The 20621-nt window shown below is 36.5% G+C and overlaps 1 protein-coding gene across 6 annotated transcripts in view; it reads left to right on the top strand.

The window, feature by feature from the left end:
• MGLL (monoglyceride lipase) overlaps window positions 1-20621 on the top strand; it is a 100449-nt gene that overhangs the window by 6917 nt on the left and 72911 nt on the right. For all 6 annotated transcript variants that reach the window (XM_039362202.1, XM_039362196.1, XM_039362199.1 and 3 more), the window contains one exon: window positions 18941-19047. In XM_039362202.1, coding sequence (XP_039218136.1) covers window positions 18941-19047 — 107 coding nt within the window. The remainder of the gene's footprint in view (window positions 1-18940; window positions 19048-20621) is intronic.

The raw sequence follows: 20621 nt of genomic DNA, 5'->3' as shown, positions 1-20621 counted from the left end.
TTAAGCGCCCCTATCACTTGTATGTTTTCTGTTCATGCACCTTTTGCAGACATTCACCTTATTTTCTGTGGCTACAATGAATGGAAGAAAAGATCCTGGTAATTGTCATTTCATTCCCACAATCATTCTTAAGGTATAGAACTATATGGTGATTAATAAACTCTCTGTCAGATTTACTTTGGCTGAGCAGGTGGGATTAATTTAATAAAATTGATCCTGCATTTGGTAAGTAAGCAAGGGATGAATAAGAGGTGAGGCACAAGTGTTTGGATTTCAGATTAAGGAAGGGAATGAAGAAAGACTGAAATTTTGAGAAGTGACAAACATTGCTGAACCACTGGCACAGAAGAACCAGGACAAAACTCTAAGCTGAGTTGGGGAAAAGAAAAAAAGGGAAGAGGGGAGGGTGGGTGTTTTTTGTTGTTGTTTTGCAGAATTGTGGTAGGGCCCCTTTTATAAGGTCAAGCTTAGAGTGCAATGTTGGCTTACTATGTCCTTTCCTATTTCCTAAGTATAGATAAGCAATCTAAGATCTCCAATTCTTTTGACTCTCGCTTCCCTACCAGGCACAGTCAACATGGCCACCTTAAAATGATTATGGGAGATATAATTCAAAATTTCTGGAGTCCTAGGTTGCTTATTGTCCTGGTAAGTGCAACACAGAAACATAGAAACCAGTGACACGTATGTAAACCAGTTGTGCTTTGGTTAAAGGGACAAGAAATCACACATCACCTGTTATACTGTGGAGTAGACTAAAATTTGTTCATGATTTATTTTAGGATGTGCATTTTATTCAGTACATGGCAAAATGTGTGGGATTTTTTTTCCTCTACAGTAATTGGATATTGAGGTAAAGCAGTGCAGCTGTGCTTCTCCACCTGCAGAAGCATTTCAACTTATTGCACTTGATTTGTGTGAACTGTGATTAAGTCCTTTTAAAATGCAAATCAATTTGATATGTAACATGGGTTGGGGTAACTGAGTCATTTCTCATAACAAGAAACAATGTTTGTTTGTTTTAAAGCTGTGATCAGATTTCTGGTACTAAATAAGATAGTAATATATAATTTAAGTTATAGATGCACCGTACAAGAACAAGTTCAGAACAGTTCAACATTGTTTATAAAATTGCAAAATCATTAATGGAAGGAAACAAAACGTACCTTTTAAATACAATCAGTATGCAGCTGTACATTTTCACAATAGTTAAACCTAGTCTTTCATATAAGAGAGGGATGTCAAACTCGCAACGTCACATGTATTGCAACTTTTTTTCCATTGCCGGCAATGGAGTGGGCACGGTTTCGGCATGACACATCCAGCCTGCAGGCCGGCAGTTTGACACCCCTGATATAAGATCTTTAAGATTACAATCCTAGGCCCATTTACTTGGAAGTAAGCCTCACTGAACTCATTGAAATTTACTTCTAAGTTCCTCTATTAATATGGCAACACACACACACAAATGTTTCAGTCAGTCTCTCCATCTATTTCAATTTTGTTGACTGTCCTTTCAGTGGCTGTCTTTCAAAGTATTAAGAGCTTCTTAAATACATATATGTTTATTTTCTATGTATGGTTGCATAAAGCATTTGACTATGTTAGGGTAAAAACATGCTTACTTCTTCTGTGTGTCTGAGACTGCCTCTTGTGTTTAAAAAACTAAAACTAAAAAACTAATAAATGGCCTTTCCTATGTTTGAATGTAACAAGCTCACACAAGCCATTTAAGGAAGATGTTTACTTTGAGTTCCATAGACAAAAGAGAATTACATCATTTGTTATTTGGAAGCTAATACACTTGCTAGTATTCTTGGAGAAAATGATGCTTGCATTTTCTACACACTGTTTTTTGGAACTCCACCTGTATGTTACTATTACACATATAGATAACATTTCCCAAACTGTACCCAAACTGAAAAATCTTTTTCTTTCTTTCCTTCCTCCTTTCTTTCTTTCTTTCTTTCTTTCTTTCTTTCTTTCTTTCTTTCTTTCTTTCTTTCTTTCTTTCTTTCTTTCTCTCTCTCTCTCTCTCTCTCTCTCTCTCTCTCTCTCTCTCTTCTCCCTCTCTCCCCTCCTCCCTCGGGTCAGAAGTTTATATCTGACCCTTGAAACACATATTGGATGATATAACAATAGTGACTATTCATGTGCCAGCCTGCTTGTCCTCATGCAACTCTCTTGCTGCAAAACCAAGATAAAAATGACCAGACTAATGAGTTCTGTGTTTCTAAAACGAGACAAGAAGCAGGACCTCTACAGAATTAATCTTCTTATTTAAAATTAGTTTATTATCCCTTGTTTTGCTGTTCTTGGAGGTGAGAAAGAAATCATAAAAGATGTGCTGTTAACATTTAGTAAGATGATCACTGTGTTGCAACAGAATGCAGAAACTCTGATAAATGAATAGCCAGTGAAATCAAAACTTGAAATCTGTTTGCAAACAGTGGAACAGAGTTATCCCAGGCCCTTTGAATCTTAGGTGCCATCTATGACGATCTCCCAAAGTTATTACCAAATTGTAATTTAAAAAATTAAAACAAGAAGATGAATTTATTAAATATCCTTGACTGTAGTAAATGTACATGAAATCAAATTCAGCTTTTTTCTTGGCCCGACCCATTACTGTTTGGAGTGCCCGTAGGGACAGTGCAACGGCCAAGGGGTACCATTGGCACGGACAAGGTTGTGCATCCCTGGCACCAAAATACCAGAGGATGATTTTCTTAGCATTAAGAGTTTTCTTTATCAGCACTGATGGCCTGTTCCCAGAACCTGCTGTGCTTCAAGAAATAACCCAGTAGAGCAGAAATTATAGTTTTCTCTACCATATTCTTGTTAGAGTTAATAGTCGTTGCTAGTGATGAGCACCATTAATTCAGGTTCTACTAGTTGATTTATTACAGATGAATGAGAATTTCTGACTCTTAGATGTTAAATATCAGATTCTGTAGCAGGTATGTATGATGACATGCAGTTATAAAACATGTAGGTGATAATCATAGGTTACAGATGTAGTGCCTATCAATGCAAATTTGAATCTAATAATTTAGAGTATAACTAATGAGTCAACTCCGTACTGCATAGACACACACACACATTATACTGTGTTTAGTATGATTGAAAATCCTTTGCACCAGAGTATACTTTACAGGTTCTTGGTGTTATAATTAAAAAACAGCTTTTAATGAAGGTTATTTTGTGGCACAATATTAATGAGTTCTTAAAGGATGAGGAATTAGAGCAGGGGTGTCAAACTGCCGGCCCATGGGCCAGATGCGTCATGTTGAAACCGTGACCACCCCATTGCCGGCAATGGAAAAAAAGCCATGATACGTCGCAACACGTCACGTGACATTGCAAGTTTGACACCCCTGAATTAGAGTATACAATTATCAAATTTACAAACTACCTAGTATAACAGGCACAGTATATCAGAGATTTCAGGCCATAGAACATTAAAAAATAACAAAAAATCCTAAATAGGTAATAGAGGTAAACTACTTATAATAGATGCAAAATAATATTTCCAATGTATAAAAATAAATTTTATTTTTACAATTACTTGGATGGTTATAAATTGGTGTTCAGTGTCTGGGATATGATTGCTTTTCCTTGGTTAAAGGTTCAGCATTTGAAACAATTGCTGCTACTTGTAAGCAAAGATGATCTTCTATATTTAGCTTATTTTTATATTTGTTTTTTGATGAATATAAAGGGAAGATTGTCTCACAAAAGCATGTTGTTGCAAGTGACATAAGATATTTCAAGCTCTACTGGCAATTACAAGATATTATTTTAAAAGCTCTATCCAGAAGTTTCTAAGTTATACACAAGGAAATGTTGTTTGCATAATGAAATGAGACAAATTTAATTTCTGAAAACCTATACCACATGAAGCCGCAGTAGCAACATTATTGGAATTTGTCTTGTCTTTTCTGTTCTTATCTTTTTCTATACTATCTTGATGGTATGGATTTTATTTTCATTGTGAATGCCTGGCTGAAGCCACTTAAGCTTTCTCCTGCCCACTTGCCTTTGCAAACACAGTTTTCTTATTTGTTTACACCAAATAAAATCGCACTCCAAAGGCATTTGAGGAACACATGCACTGCAGCCAAGCAGTGCAATCCTAAATTTCTTTATTATTATTGCACATAGATCAAAGGGATTTACTTCAAAGAACGTGTGCTCACAATGTCACCTTGATTATTAAGCAGAATTTTGCATATGTGCATGCATGCACATATGCAAAAATACCTCTGCAATGTGGAAAGTGAAAAAAGAGGAAAGGGTCCACCATGATTGCTCTTGCAGCATTAAAAATATTGTAGGCAAGGCATCGAGTTTTGTATGCACCCAGCAAAGAAAAGGCAGCCAGTTGCCTTGTTCATGGAGCACGTGCAAACACTGGTAATGTACAGCCAATGAGAGGGGAAGAGTACTGTAGAATCAAGGTATAGTGAATGGCTGAATGTGTTTGAAGTTTAGTGATTTTTTTTCAACCTTTAATCCTTTTTGGAGAAGGTTTTCCTCCCTTTAGTCCCTCATGGATCAAATGGAAGTCAGTTTGAAAAGTCCTGTCTTAGAACACAATATCAACATTTAAGAATTTATGGAACAATGGGCAGAAATCAGCAGGGAAAAATGTCAGTTTCTACATTTGGATTGAAAAAAATTAAAGGCAGGTATAGGACAATGGGAAAGGTAGAACCATGTTCAGAAGCAGTACACGTGAAATAAAAATAGGTATCTTGATCATTGCAAAAACAAGTGCAATCTTAGGCTGCATAAACAGAAGTATAGTGTCGAAATCAAGGGAAATCGTCATTTCTATTTATTCTGTGTTGGTCTCCCCGCGTTTAGAATAGTTCTGGACCCTGGATTTCAGAATAGACATTAACACACTGGAGTATGTGTAGAGGAGAACAACCAAGGTGATAAGGGATAAGATCTAGGAGGGAAAATTTAAAGGAGCAAGTAGAGAGAGTGAGCATGAAGAAAATATTTTTTAAAAATGGTAATACCAAGGATTACCATGTAGAAGATGGGCAGAATTGTTCATTGTTTTTCAAGAAAATGTAATAAGTGGTAGATTTAAATTAGGAAATAGCTTTCAGCTGGACAGCATAAAAATATCTTAACGATGAGAGCTCTTCAGCAAAGGAACAACTACTTCAGGTGGTGGTAGACTCTCCGCTGGAGACTGGCAGGATTGCTGTCAGAGGTAGCAAGTACAATGGATTCTTGTACAAGACAAGGATTGGACAAGATATCTCCAAAGTCCTTTCCAAACCTTGTATTATGTAATAGAAGAGTAGACATCTGTCCATGGGGAGATGCTAGATTTACAGAAAACAAATACTTATTAAAAGGAGCTCAAATAAAAATCACAAAATGATGCCAAATGTTCCCTTTATGTTTTAGTTAAAATAAAAGCATAATTATGCTGATCATGCAATGGAATAAAATGTACAACATTTTAAAAGCTGACTGTTGGCTTAAGAACTCAATCTTATTTTGAATTTCTGGTGTTTGTAATAAATCTATTTGTATGAAAATACTATCCTCTCTCTAAATAGTGATGCCTAGATAAGGTGAAAGCAAATGACATTATTTAAGGATGAAGATAACTTTCCCTTGAGGGAAAAACTCAGACCTAGCAAACAATGACTGTTGTTCCTTTATCCAGATTCATTTATCTCAAGCTGACAGAAAACAAAATGCCAACCCTATCTAAATATGGAGAGCAGAGATGATTTGTTCCTCAGTACTTTTAGCCAATTTTGGAACTATATTACAAGATATTAATTATGCATCCCCTATAACTTCAGTAGCATTTTACATTTCTCTCTCAAAATGTATAGAGTTGTGATACATTCCCTTTGCCAAGTTACAAGAAATAGGAATCTGGAAGAAGCAATAAGTAATTGAAGTAATTAAATTTTGTATCTTGGGATAAATGTGGAAAAGTTGAACTGAAAATTGGGGTAGTGGTTAAAGGCATTGGCTAGAAGGAGTGGGGGGGGGGACACCACAAGTTCTTGTCCTGTCTTAAGCCCCAAAGTTAGTTGGGTGTCTGGTCCAATCTGTCTCTCTCAGCCCTAGGAAAAAAAACTGGCAAGCTATGTCTAAAAATCAATGACTTGTTACTGAGTCATCAGGAGTTAGATCGACTCATGGACCATAACAGCAACAACAGATTTCAGAGTTAAGAACATAGGTTCGCCACCACCAGCCTAGACATTGGTATTTGAACATAGATCTTTTTAGCATTAATATTTTATTGTGTTTTACTAATTTAGGTGAAATATTAATATATAATACTAGTCCCTGTATAATATTCCATACACTAAATAAATAATTTTCTGCCCTAAGCCTAGTGGTGGCTTCTATAACAAGCCATAATAATGTCAAACCATGCATACAAGGTTTTTAACTGGTGAATTGTGTAGCTTCACCTTCTTCACCTTATTAACCAATCAGTTACCAACTGTAAATACAGATAGTCCTCAATTACAATCACAATTGAACCCAAAATTTATGTTGCTAAGTGAGAAATTTGTTAAGTGAGGTTGCCCCATTTTATGACTTTTCTTGAAACATTTGTTAAGTGAATCACTGCAGTTGTTAAGTGAATCTGGCATCCCCGTTGAGTTTGCTTGTCAGAAGGTTGCAAAAGGTGATCATGTGACCCTGGGACACTGCAACCGTGATAAACATGAACCAGTTGTCAAGCATCCAAATGCAAATCACATGACCATCGGGATGCTGCAACAATCTTAAGTGTGAAAAATGGTCATACTTTTTTCAGTACTGTTGTAACTTTGAATAGTCACTAAGCAAACTGTTGTAGGTTGAGAACTATTATGGCAGAAGTACATTTGGGGACCAAGAACACTAGCCAAGAAGTTTGTTTTTTTATTCTGTGATGTACTGGGAAGTGTTTATAAAGTACTAGAAATAGAAAAGATTAAAGTTTCTCTAGTTGTATAGTCCAACCTCTTGGTATATAGCAGGTCCATTTGCTCAGATCAGCCCGATCAGTCCAGTGCTCAGTGTGCTCCACGGATTGGGAGAAGCTAGGTTTGGCAGTTAGAGGGAATACTATCTGCTGGAGACCTAATGTGAAACATCTTAAATCCATGGCTGGAAGGTACCTCCATTATTCAATTTTAATCATACTCTCCCTTCTCTGTTTCTCTTATTTAAAGTTTAGACAACAGGGGTCTTCAAACTTGGCCCTTTTATGACTTGTGGACTTCAATTCCCAGAATTCCTCAGCCAGCGTGCCTGAAGACCCCTGATCTAGGTAAACATCCTGTTTTGGAAACCACATCTGCAGGCTCCCTAGACCAGGGGTGTCAAACTCAATTTCATTGAGGGCTGCATCAGTATTGCAGTTGCCGTCGGGGGGGGTGGCCTACTGGATGGGCGTGGATAGAATGGGTGTGGCCTACTGGGTGGGCATGGCCAGCTCTACATCATTTGCGTCAAGGGTGCCTGTGGGGGCCTGGGGAGGAGTGGGACAGAGGGTCTCTGGCAGAGCCCATCAAGCCGAATATGTGAAGTAGTCGAGGGCATTTGCTGGCCACTTCCAGGAAATGGTGCATTTCTTCATTCCTCATAAAGGGTGACACCTCCCCAGCATGCACCCAGGGGGTGGGGCCGACGCGGCAGGGGCTGGTTCCTTGTTGTTTCCAGATGGCCTTGTGGAGATAAGATTGAATGCATTTCAGCATAGATGGCCACCAGAAAATTGTACAATGGCTCCTGGCCGGCCTGGGGCAGGGCCAAGGCAGCGGGGGCTGTTCCGTCACTGTTTCCAGGATGGCTTCGCGGGCCACATGAAACCACTTCGTGGGCTGCATCTGGCCCCCTGGTCTTATATTTGACATGTCTGCCCTAGACTGTCTCTGCTGGTGATCAAACTATTATATTGCAGTTCCCTGGTATAGAATCACTCAATAATCAGAAGGCTTTGTAGAAAATAGCCTTGAGAAAATCTATAGCTCAGTATAAAGTGCAGATTTAGGTCCTGGCAGATAGAACTGGAACTGAATTATTTAAAAATCTAGGAGATTGCCTTCTAGACATGAACAATACAAAATAATGGTCTGACTCATTATAAATAGCATTTTATGTCTACCTGATATGATGACAAAGGCTACAATCCATGAACTTATACTTCTTGTTGAATAGAGTAGGAGTGGACAATCCACGGGGCAGAAGTAACCCCCAGACATCCCTTTTTATCGTCCCTGGAGTCCTCTGAAATTACATAGCCAAAATTAGGCAGTAACTTTCCAAACAATTAAAGAGTGATATCCTGCTACATTGGTGATAGAAAAAGAAAAAAAATGAAAATTTAATATTAGGTAGGTTTAAGAATACTAAAATTGTATAAAAACTCATTTCAGTTTCTCAAGACATAATCCAGAAAATTTCATCAACATCCACCAATATGGCATCATTTCTCCAGCACCTTGTTCACTCATTCATAATACAAACAAACACACATATACATCTGAAAAGTTTCCCACTGCTGAATTAGAATGTGGCAGGCAAACATATGCTGGTAGTAATGCTTTTTCCCGAAAAATACCTATAAAAATGTGAGCATATTTCATATACAAATGACATGGTCATTTCACATGCTGTTTACTGATGGAAAGGCCTTTGCAGTCTTATTTCTTTATTTGCAGTCTGATGATTGACGGAGACTTCAGAAGAAAGTTCAGGAGATATTAGAGATGCAGTAAAGGACAAAGAGAAATTATCATTGTAAAAACAACAGTTCATTTCTTTGTATACTTGGGTATCCCTTCTTCCATACAAGTAGTTGTAATTTCTATTTATGTATATATGTGTATATAAAACATAATTATGATTCTTAATATACAATTGATCTTGATAGAATAATAGCTATAAGATGCAGCATAGGCATGATTATAATTAGCTTTTAAGCATTTGAGTCTTTGGTAAAATGCCTTTCAGATGTGTTATAATTTATCTATTTTTAATAAAGAAGAACACACATAAACCATATTCTCTTGTAAATGAATAACAGCTTGAGGAATAAACTAGAGTTGTTATTTTGGCATTGCTGTAGATGTACATGTATGTTTTGGTTTGGCAGTTGCCAGCTATTCTACAAATGAGGGTTGATTTCCTTTTCTGTTTTCAATTTGGGTGCAAAAATGAATTTCAGCATACCATGACTTTTTAAGGATTTTTTTTCTTTCTCATTGTTGTTCTTTCTACAGTAGCTTTGACCCATCTAGTGATACCATCTGAGGGGCAGGTCAGCTTAATTTTTCCTGAAAAATTAATGAACCCAAGAGCAAGAGTTCAGATGCCTGGCACCATCATGCTGTGTTGCATAAAGGCACTGATACCAAAAGAGTTTAAAGACATTGAAAACATCTAGCTTTTTTCGTTGGTCCCTTAACATATTAAACATTAAGAAGTACAAGCGGAAATTATTTGAAAAGTCCAGGAAGATAAAATATACTCCCTTAGAAATAAATTACATGGAATTCCATATGATACATAAATAATACATATAAATGTTTTGGATGTATTAAAATGTACATAGTTTAATTTATATTCTGGTTTTGGGACTGAATCAGACCAGATATGTGGAAAAGCTGTGGATAGACAAGAGTATCTAGTTAGAAAAAAGAAATGCTGAATTAGTTATACCATTTAAATCAACACAAAAGCATGACTCACATTAGAGCACATGTTATATTATTGACTCAGCAGTACAATGTGCAGCTTCTGTGGTAGTTCAAGAAACACACCCACTTTTGCCTGACACATGGACAGTACAATTTCTACTGGCTCAATTTTTGGAGTGGTTGGGAGATGTTAAGACTTTAAGCACCTCCTTTGCTTATTAAAACATTTTGCAGCCTCCCTAAAATTAATTGTTTCTTTGGTTTTTTCCATTTTGGGAGAATTATAAGATTGCAGAAGCAATCCAGGTTGCACTTGGTTGGTGGATTGTTTATGGTCCACTGGGAGGATGTATGTATGTCCTGTTACGGCATTTACTCTTCACTTTTAAGAATATTTAACAAAATAACAGGGTTGGAAGGATCCTTGGAGTTCTTCTAATTCGATACCCTGCTCAAGCAGGAAGTCCTATAACATTTCAGACAAATGGTTGTCCAATCTCTTCTTAAAAAATCTCCAGTGTTGAAACATCCACAAATGATGTCTCTGTAGTGAATATGTGAAGGACATCTACAATTATTTGAAGGTTCCTGAGGGTCAGCAATTGGTGAGAGCAAACTACTTGGCAGATCAGGAAATTACTGGAAATATGCAGACCATCCTAATTGACTGGTCTCTGCAAGTTCAGATAAAATTCAAACTCTTGCAAAAAAAACTGTGTACATGGGTGTTGCCATAATTGATTGGTTTCTGCAGAATAAAAAAAATAGCTAAGAGGATGCGACAACTGGTTGGGTATCAGCCACGTTCATTGCTAGCAAATATGAAGCAATGTTTCCACCAGAAATTGGGGATTCTGCCTTTGGGACAGATCATACTTATACCAACCTACAAATCAGGCAAATGGAAATGGAAATCTTAAGAATTTTAACCTTGGTCGCCCTCTTCCACTGCACTTCTTAAGGAGAGTATCAAAATCTGGAGAGGTAAATATAAATCAGCATTCATTGATAAAATATCTGATAGAACCTGCGCTAGTAGATTATGAAATGGTACATTATAAATTTGTATACTCTTCTGTAAAATATAGAGCACTGGAAAAATGAATCATGATTAAGATTCCAAGTTCATGCTTTTCCTTTGACTCACAAAAAATCCCCGAAAGTGTATTTCATTCTGTTTTCACAGCAGTCAGAAAGTGTATCATCCAAGAATGCTTGATTAGACTCTCTTCCATATGCTGAATAAGATTGTTCTTCATATACATGATTAATGTATTTAATCTCCATTGGCAATTTAAAAATGCATAATAGCCTTTCTCTCCAGAAATGAATTAGAACTTGACATTCAGTGCATGTCAGAAAAGATTTCAAGATGATGCCTTTGCTCTCTGTGATATTAAAGTAAGAATTCAGTACTCTGACCCAGACTGTGCTAGTTTATGTAGACGTGAAAGTTGGTTCTCCAGATAGCACTAATTCATACTGACTAAGCTCAGCAACCTGTCTGAAAATAGCTCTAAAATTTTCTTTAGTTGAACATGATCTACAAATATGAAGATGAAAAACAACTGGTTCAGAACCATGAAATATTCTGGAAATATCCTACATTCCAGTGCATTGTCAAGTTTTTAAATTAAATGCATTTAGTAAGCCATTTTTTTTCACAGCCATGCCTGCACATCCTTTAAAAAAATGGTCTTTAGCCTCCAGAGTATTACAAAGATTATTGCAGTGACCCACTGAAGTAACTTGAACAGGGAAGGGTGAAATTTGTAACTCTGTTAACAATACATTTTATAATATCTAGAGATATTTTAAGGCAAAAATGCTTGGAGAAGAATTAACATGGATTTCATTTTTAAAAACACTCTGGAAAAACATATCACCCTACTAGCACAATCTTGTAATGTCTTTAGGGCTGTTTGGTTAAAAAAAATGGAGCTGAAAGAGTTGCATGCAGTCCATAGGATGCATGTTGCTTGCTTGTGACTTATATATCCTAGGCTCTGGGCTAGGGTAACTGGAACGACATTGTTCCAATATTGGTTTTTTTCTGCGTTGTTCGCTGGACACACCATCTTGTTTAATATCTTCTGTTTAGACTGTTTTCTTTTTAAATTGATTTCTTATGCTGTGGGCTGCCTTGAGTCAGTCGGAGGTTCAGAGGCACTGAAATTGAATAAATAAATCACCATTGACAATTGGGTCAGGCCTTTCCTCCAAAATGTGTCCCATCTTTGTTGAGAAGCACCCTACATATAACACAAAAAATAATTGGAAGCCCACCCAGTTTGCCTTTCCAATTTTTTGAGCTTTGCATGATAATCCTCTTGCCCTTCAACACTTTATTAGTGGGTGGGCAGACAATATGTAATGGAATGTGATACCTTTATAATGAACAGCATTCAATAGTTGGTCCAGCTGTGCAGTGCTAGCAGTTGCATGATGTCTTTCCTTTCTCTGTAGCAAGCAAAATTGTACCAGATGAAAATCTAAGTGCTAAAGTACATGTTACATTAATTATGTGAGATCTGCCATTCCAGTGCTCTGTCCTTTATTTTTGTTTTGTTTCGTTTTGTTGTTTTGTTGAAAAAGACTATCATCACTTTTTACATTTCCCTGTCCCTGTGCAATTTAATTGGCTGCAATGTGCGGGAGGATGGCCAGGAAAATATAGAGTATGATGTCACATTGATTGTCTTCTTTACTGGGAGATGTGGGTGGCAGCCATGTGTTTTAGATCACATGGAATTTAGTCACAAGCTTCTAGTAGAATGTTGATGTTGCAGCTTGGTAGTTATTGTAACCCCACCCCATTCTCATGATTCAGAAATGGATGATTCCGAACTCCCAAAAAGAACAATCCATGAAGATATGTTTGCTGTTAAAGCTGGTGTAGAAAGTACCCACTCTGATTACATATGTGATGAAAACATTTGGTGCTCAGAAAGATGGTTTGGAAGCCATTTCCACAATTTGTCCTGATAGTCATATAATACATGAATTTGGTTCTGCATGGCTTTGCAGTGGACCTTCACATGAACGAGTCAGGTTACAATGTGAATTTGCTTCAAGTCATTCTCAGTTTTTATTAAGTGATATCTGCACACATGGAGCATATATGAAGGCATTTTAATTTTTAAGTGTTCAAACTATGGAAGCAAGTAATTACGTTCTAGGAGCCTTGAATTTTTTACATTGAAACTTGAAATACAAATTGTAGCATATTAATAAGCTTAGAGAATAAATACCATGACCTAAAAATGCAGATTAGTTTCTTTGTTCAGGACATACATTTTGCATAGATTTGTGGCTTTATTCAGAAAAACATAAAATTGCTAATTTCATGACATTTTTATATAAATTTATTGTACGACTTCAGAATAACCTGCCTTTATGAGCTAGATGTCAAAGTAGAATATATTCTTCTTGATCATGGCACATTTATCTCTGAATTCAAGTGTTTCCAATCGTTCTTTCTCCAGCATTCTCTAGAGAATGCTTAAAAAGGACCTTAAAATGTTGCTTATCCTTGCCTTTTTTTGTTATTTGATTCTACTGCTATCTTTGGTTTAGATTGCTGATTGCTTCATTTGTTGATGGTTACATATATATCCTTTTGGTAGCTGCTGCATGAATCCCTGTAATTAAGAGGCAGGTTATAAATAGTGAATTGGATCCAAACTTATGCATTTGTAGAGTAGACTCATTGGAAACAGTGAGATTTGAATAAGTCATGACTAATTTCAGTTCTTTTTATTTCAGTTGGCCCAATTCAAGCATGACTAGCAATGGTTGGAGGTGGGGGGCTTTCGGGGGAGGTAGGCAAAATGATTGCAGTGTCACAGAACTAGCTCTGTCTCTTTTGTATATGCAGTTTGAAGTGGCAAAACCTGGAGCATAATATAATTTTTGTCCTTATGACAAAAGCAAAATGCTCCTGCAGATATCACAGGTTTGTCTGCACATCCTCCTTGTCATTTGGGAGGACATCTGACTGTTTATTAAGGACATGAATGCACAGTGTAGTTCCCACATTTTCCTTGGCTGGTAGTGTTTTATAAATCCCTTATGGGGAGATTAATAGGTTTTTCTTATGAAAATTGGTGGTTGATATTGGATTGGAAGGGTGAAACCTTCCCACAACTGAACAGAACATGAAAAAAAAATATTGGAATTACTCAGGACAACTTACCATTTTTTTTAATCCTGATGGATAATTTAGGACCAATTAGTGTATGGAAACAGAAAAATTGTGATTTAAGAAAATATACTTACTTTTCTGAAAGATGTAGACCTTTTTCAAGAATTGATATTATTTGGATTTCAAAGAATTTGGCCACTAAGATTTCAAAGGAAAGATATTACCAAATACTTTTTCAGATCATAATCATATTTATTTGACAAAAAATAATTTTTTAGATGAAGACGAGCAGAATTTTGCTACAGGAAGAAACAATAGTGAATGATTGTAAAAAAAATCAAAATATTTTTTTCAAAATAATTTAGTAAAGGCACTGATTAAGAATGTTTGGAAAGCATTATTTTCATGATTAAACAGGATAGATTATACAAAGAAGAGAGGTGTGTTGTAATCATAGAGTAATAGGTAAACTTATAATTAATTATAACTGCTGTAAAAAAAATTGCAAGCCATTTTTTCTTTTTTGTTTTCTTTACTTTCTTTTTCCCTTCTTGCGAAACCTCTTTTTGATTTCTTTTTTCTTGCTTTACGTTAGTTCGTGTTAGTTTTTATGTTCTTTTAGAAATCTTTAACAAAGATGTGAATAAAATAAAAATTCAACTACTGAGCAGTTGTACTTTCACTTGCTTGTCCCTACCTCTTATCCTACAAAGGGACATCCCAATTTGAGTAGATACAACTCTGTCCAGAAAGAGGTATTTCAAAATAATCAGACCTCCTGTGTTTCTCCAATCAATCAGAATAGAGCTGGAAGGGACCTTAGAGGTTTTCTAGTCCAGCCACCTGCTCAAGCAGGAGACCTTATATCATTTCAGACAAGTGACTGCCCAGTCTCTTCTTAAAAACCTCCAGTGATAAAGCACCCACAACTTCTGACGGCAATATGTTCCACTGGTTAATTTATCCTCACTGTTAGGCAGTTTTTTCTTAATTCCAGGTTGCTTCTTTCCTTGATTAGTTTCCATCTATTGTTTGTTGTCCTGCCCTCTGTGCTTTGGAAAATAAATTGACCCCCTCCTCCTTGTGGCAGCCTCTCAAATACTGGAATACTGCTATCATGTCCCCCCCCCCCACTAATCCTTCTTTTCTCTAGACTGGCCAATCATGCAATCATTCTTCATGTTTTAATCTCCAGGCTATTAATCATTTTAGTTGCTCTTTTTTTGCACTTTTTCCAAAGTCTCAACATTTTTTTTGTAATGTGGTGACCAAAACTGGATGCAGTATTCCAGATGTGGTCTTACTAAGTATTTATAAAGTGGTACTAACACTATACATGGGAACTAATACTATGTGGGTACTAATCCCACATAGATGAAGTGTGGCAATGCCATTATGACTCCTGTAATGCCATTTTTTCCCTAACCCATGCAAAGCTTCCAGATGCTTTGCCACTTGGTACCAGCATTTCTTTGCAATATTTATAGCCTGAGATAATGCACTGGGGGGGGGGAATGAAATTGAAAAGGGTTCTTTCATTTCCTTTGCTAACCAAAAGTACCGGAAAAACTGCAGAACAGTATATTAGTCTTCTGTATGACTGGTAATTTTTGTCCAGAATAGTCCAAGTGACAGGTCGGTTGGCTAGAAGATGGCTGAGAGTTTAACTTCCCGTCACTATTCTATCATACTACTCTGTCAGCTGAAATTGACAAGAGAAGATTCAAGTCTTCTGCTAACAGTGCACGCTACCCTTGATGGTATTCTTACCTTACCTCTCTTTCATCTCCCCTTGTATGGATAGAATTCTTACATGATTTGGGACAGAAGGAGAAAAGGAGCTGGAAGAACTATCAGCACTTCTTTAAGCTAGCATACTTTAAGGCTGATCCTGAATTGCATAACAATACTTTAGTACTATCTTGCAGAAAGGCTGGATGTAGAGAAGCTATAGGAAGGACTTCAAATGCCTCAATAAAACAAATTACTTCATCTCTGTGAGGTTACTAGTGTCAGCCTCACATATTGAAGCAGATTGTGGCCACCTCTCTGCCCCATTAGGAAGATGAAAGTAGGAAATCAATTCCATAGGAAGGCTAATGCTACCTTTACTTATACAGGTTATAATAATAGAATCTTGCAAGTCTGTGCTGTACTGTTTCCCCTTCTTATACCCATGTGAATTAAGGAGGTCAGTCACTTATCTGCTTATTTTAGACTTAAGATACGCTTTCCTTTGATACTGTATCTCACCTACATCTATCAATATCATCTTCCTTATTTTCTATGACAATATGCTCCCCACCCAAGGTATAATGGCCTTTCCTATATAACCTTGGGATATAGAGGTAGAATTCCAAAATATTTTTCTAGAGTACTCATAACACTGGAACTTGAGAAATGGATCGACAGTAGTTTTGGGAATAACAAAAAAAATAACAGGTTATTTTTATATAATAAGTGCAATATGCCATTTACTAATTAATTACTTCAACAACTTAGGGATTTTTACATGGGAAAAAAAGAAGAGTGAAATTTGTGGCTAAAAGAATCACCAAAAATTTGTAGATTCACCAGGATCTTGGTTTTGTATGCCTGATGCTGGGAGAGTGGTAAAAAGAATGAGGGAAGAAAAAAGTTGGTTCTTTCCATATTCCATTTGAACTATCCCAAACTTGGAAATTGGATAGGCCAAAAGCATTTGTTGAGGAAGGTTAAAGGCTTCTAGCTGTGCATTGCTGGAGAGTGATGGTACTATTATAGTGTAGAATGAGACAACTTGCCACAGCCAACTCGCTGCGGCCAACTTGCCGCAGCAAACTTGCCATGGGACAACTTGCCACGGGGACAACTTGCCATGGGACAATTTGCTATGGGACAATTTAACAGTTCAATTTAATATGATGTTCTTGCTCTTTTTTAGTGATGAAGTGCCAAGAAGTGTGTATCTTGGTTTTCAGTGCAGAATAATTTTTCCAGTTGTCTATAGATGTCAGACTCCTTTTGCTGTTATTAGGCTCCAAGGAAATATGTCACAAGGAACTAGTCTTATAAATTTTTTTTAATAGTTGGTGGTGTTGTCACTACTGAGGGAGTTACTTCCTTGATACCGCTTATAAAATTTCTCCATTTTCCTGGATACATTCTGAGAAATCATCCACATAATTTCTCTGCTCAAAAATATGGGGAGAATTTTGAAAGACCATGTTTGTCTATTTCTAATTATTACCTATTAAAGCCGGTACCTCATGGATACATTTTTACATGGCTCTCTTAATATTGAATTGGTTCTCAACCAAAACAATAGTAATTTCAATATTAATAATTTTGATAGACTAATAGATTGAAAGAAACTTTTGACTCTCCACTTAACAATTCTCTGACAAATTCTTACCAATACTTAGCAATATTAGGCAATCTTACTTTAAATCTGTTCTAAGGGCAATAAAAATATATTGCTTTTTAGAAGAAACATGAAAACCTAACAGTTCACCCAAGCTTTCAGCAAGGGAGAATGTGACCCCACAGTTCATCATATTTGCCATCTATGTGAGCTAAGGACAGGTCATTTATTTTCTTTCAGTTTTTGTTACACTGCTGTAATCGGGTTACTAGATTGTCATGAAACCCATTTTCCAAATTGGATTCATTAGAACTCATTTTCAACCCAGTGTGCACCAAATTGCAGTTGAAAGGATTTACCAACTGCATGTCAGTGACCAGTGGGTGTGGTAATCCATTTTGTAGTAGCAGCTGCAGGTTATACATGCAGAACCTGTTTTCAAACATGTAGAAATTACCTCAGCTCAGATATTCCCAAGAGACTTTTGTACACTTACTTTGATTACAGCATATTCAGGAAAAGCCCTACATACGATATTTTCTGCTCCGGTTTCTTCTTGGAGTATAGCTGAAGAATCTTGCTAGCAGTATCTGCGGTTGAAAATAAACAATAGAACGAGGTCCTAAAGAACAGAATTGTGGTCCTAGTACAAACTTCCCAATCTGGTACACTTCAGATATATTGGGTTTCTTACCTGGAAGTTGGGTGGTCTGAAAAACAGAACTGCTTGGTGGACTTTCTTCCCAACTGTGTTTGGATTGCTTAAAAAAATAATATACAAATACATCATATTCTGCAGACCTGACTATTCCCACTAAAGCAATGATAGGCCATCAATGATCTGATGTCACACTTACACATTATACAATTTCTAAATGGAAGATATGCTACTGAACCATAATACTCTGCTGGACCTACTTCTTCACTGCGATTCTTTAGAAGTTCAGTCAAAACTTGATTATTTAAATAGGCATTTGGAGGATTTGTATAGAGAACTAAGAACATTGTGGGAGCTGTTAATGATGTTATATTATGATTCTATATATTAATGAGAGGTGCTGTATAATTTATTGTAGATACTTTTTTAATGAAGCACATAAAAGCTGTTTCAATAATACATAACATTATTTATAAATGTGTTATAATAAGTAAGTTCCAAGCAGAAGGTAATGAAAGGACTATGGATTTCATTTGGTGTCTTTGTAGGCAAGAAAGGTATATTAGTTAGTCACTGTTCTGCATCTCCTGCCACAGAGTAAATTGGATTCATTCGCCTAGCTGTTTAGTTTGCTCTATCCCCTAAGCCAGTACACTTTGTTTCTTTATTTACATCCCACACCTTTTAATCTGAGAGTGATTAGAGCAGTTAACAATATAAAACATTAAAAATAACACCACTATAAACGTTAAAAGAAAAATTATGATTGATTTTAAATTTGAAGAGAAAGTAAAGTAAGTTTTGACTTGATTCCTTAAATATATCAGTATAATTTCCAAATTAGCTTCTACAAAGCAGGCATTCAGAGAAAAAAGAGGTATTACCAAAAACTCTTGTTTCTGTCAGTTCTATATGAGGGCATCTAGAAGAGATTCTTAGATTAACAGGTGGTGGAGGGTTTGCTTGTCTTCTGGATGGTTGGACTGCAGAGCCAAGAAACATCTAGCATGTTCATTCTGAAGATTAAACCAGGACATGTAAATAACCATAGCCTGTTTGATGTTTCCTAGGTGCTACCTTTATGTTTTTTGTGTTAATGCTTTCTTTAGGGGCCTGGTGTTTGTTGTTCATGGTGCTGGAGAACACTGCTGTCGCTATGATGACTTGGCCAAGATGCTGACAGGAATCAACTTTTTCGTGTTTGCCCATGACCATGGTAAGTGCCTTTGGTAAAAATTGTCTGGGGATAAGATTAAAGGAGAAGAAGTATGATATTATAGAAGATGAAGTATAGGGTGTGGTCTGGGAATATTCAGGATCAAATGCATCTTTAAATATGGAAATTCACTGGATAACTTTCAGCTAATCACTCATTCCCAGTCCAACCTATTTCACACAATGACTGCAGATGAAATGAAGAATTGCACATAAGCAAGCCACTATGAGCTTCTGAAGGGAAGGTGGAATATAAATTGAATAAATAAAAAGTAAAAAGCACTTCAGGGATAATAAAGTAATCTAATTTTTGATTGTTATAAATGGTGGTATTCTGCCCATATGTGATACTATTGTCTATCAAGGAAAATCTACTATGAGATAATCAGATATGTTTATTGATGGAATCCTGTTTATATTATGACAGCTGAACATGGAGCTATCTCTGCATATTTTTAAGAAATACAATAAAAAACATGCTGTGAAAGGAGCTTTGAGATGTAAAAAACTTGAGCTCTTCAAATTAAATATTATGGGCAAAACCAATTTTTCACTAACATTTTATTTTGCATTTGGCTGCCAGTGCTTTTGGGTTGTTATGGGATATACTGTAGATAAGGTTGCTCTGGAAAGGAAAATAGTTATGTCTTTTTTTTCAAAACATAAAAAACCTGCTGGATCAGATTGAGGATGTCTCTAATCTGATATCCTATTTCCAAGATTGGTCATCAAATAATTTTGAAGTATCTACTAGCAACCAATGAAGATACTGGTCTTCCACTGTGGTTTTTCAGCATCTGAAGTTTCTGTAGAAGCATTGTAGCTAACCATAAAATTAACCAGTTTGTTCAGTAGCCATATTTGGAGGCCGGTATTTGAAAAACACTGAATTAGTTCAGCAATTTGACCTGAAAATATTATTTTCTGTTGGTAGTCCAAAAACAATTCTGAGAAATAACATGCAGGAACAAAATCTTTGAAGTGTCAAAAAAAACATGTCATCAATGATTTGGATGAAGGGATAGATGGGGAACTCATCAAATTTGCAGATGACACCAAGCTGGCAGGAATAGCCAACACTCCAGAAGACAGGCTTCAGATACAGAAGGATCTGGACAGACTTGAACACTGGGCACTAACTAACAAAATGAAATTCAATGGTGAAAAAAGCAAGGTTCTACATTTAGGCAAGAAAAACCAAATGCACAAGTACAGCATAGGTGGCACCATGCTCAATAGTAGTAACTGTGAGAGGGACCTCGGAGTCCTAGTAGACAATCACTTAAATATGAGCCAGCAGTGTGCGGCAGCTGCCAAAAAGGCCAACACAGTGCTAGGCTGCATTAACAGAGGGATAGAATCAAGATCACGGTGAAGTATTAATACCACTCTTCAATGCCTTGGTAAGGCCACACTTGGAATACTGCATCCAGTTTTGGTCACCACGATGTAAAAAAGATGTTGAGACTCTAGAAAGAGTACAGAGAAGAGCAACAAAGATGATTAGGGGACTGGAGGCTAAAACATATAAGGAACGGTTGCGAGAATTGGGTATGTCTAGTTTAACGAAGAGAA

This window comes from Crotalus tigris, unplaced genomic scaffold, assembly GCF_016545835.1.
Source record: "Crotalus tigris isolate CLP2741 ecotype Arizona unplaced genomic scaffold, ASM1654583v1 scf7180000019365.206954, whole genome shotgun sequence".
NCBI lineage: Eukaryota > Metazoa > Chordata > Lepidosauria > Squamata > Viperidae > Crotalus > Crotalus tigris.
The sequence above is the reverse complement of the archived record's forward strand: the minus strand, read 5'-3'. Positions and strand labels throughout refer to the sequence as shown.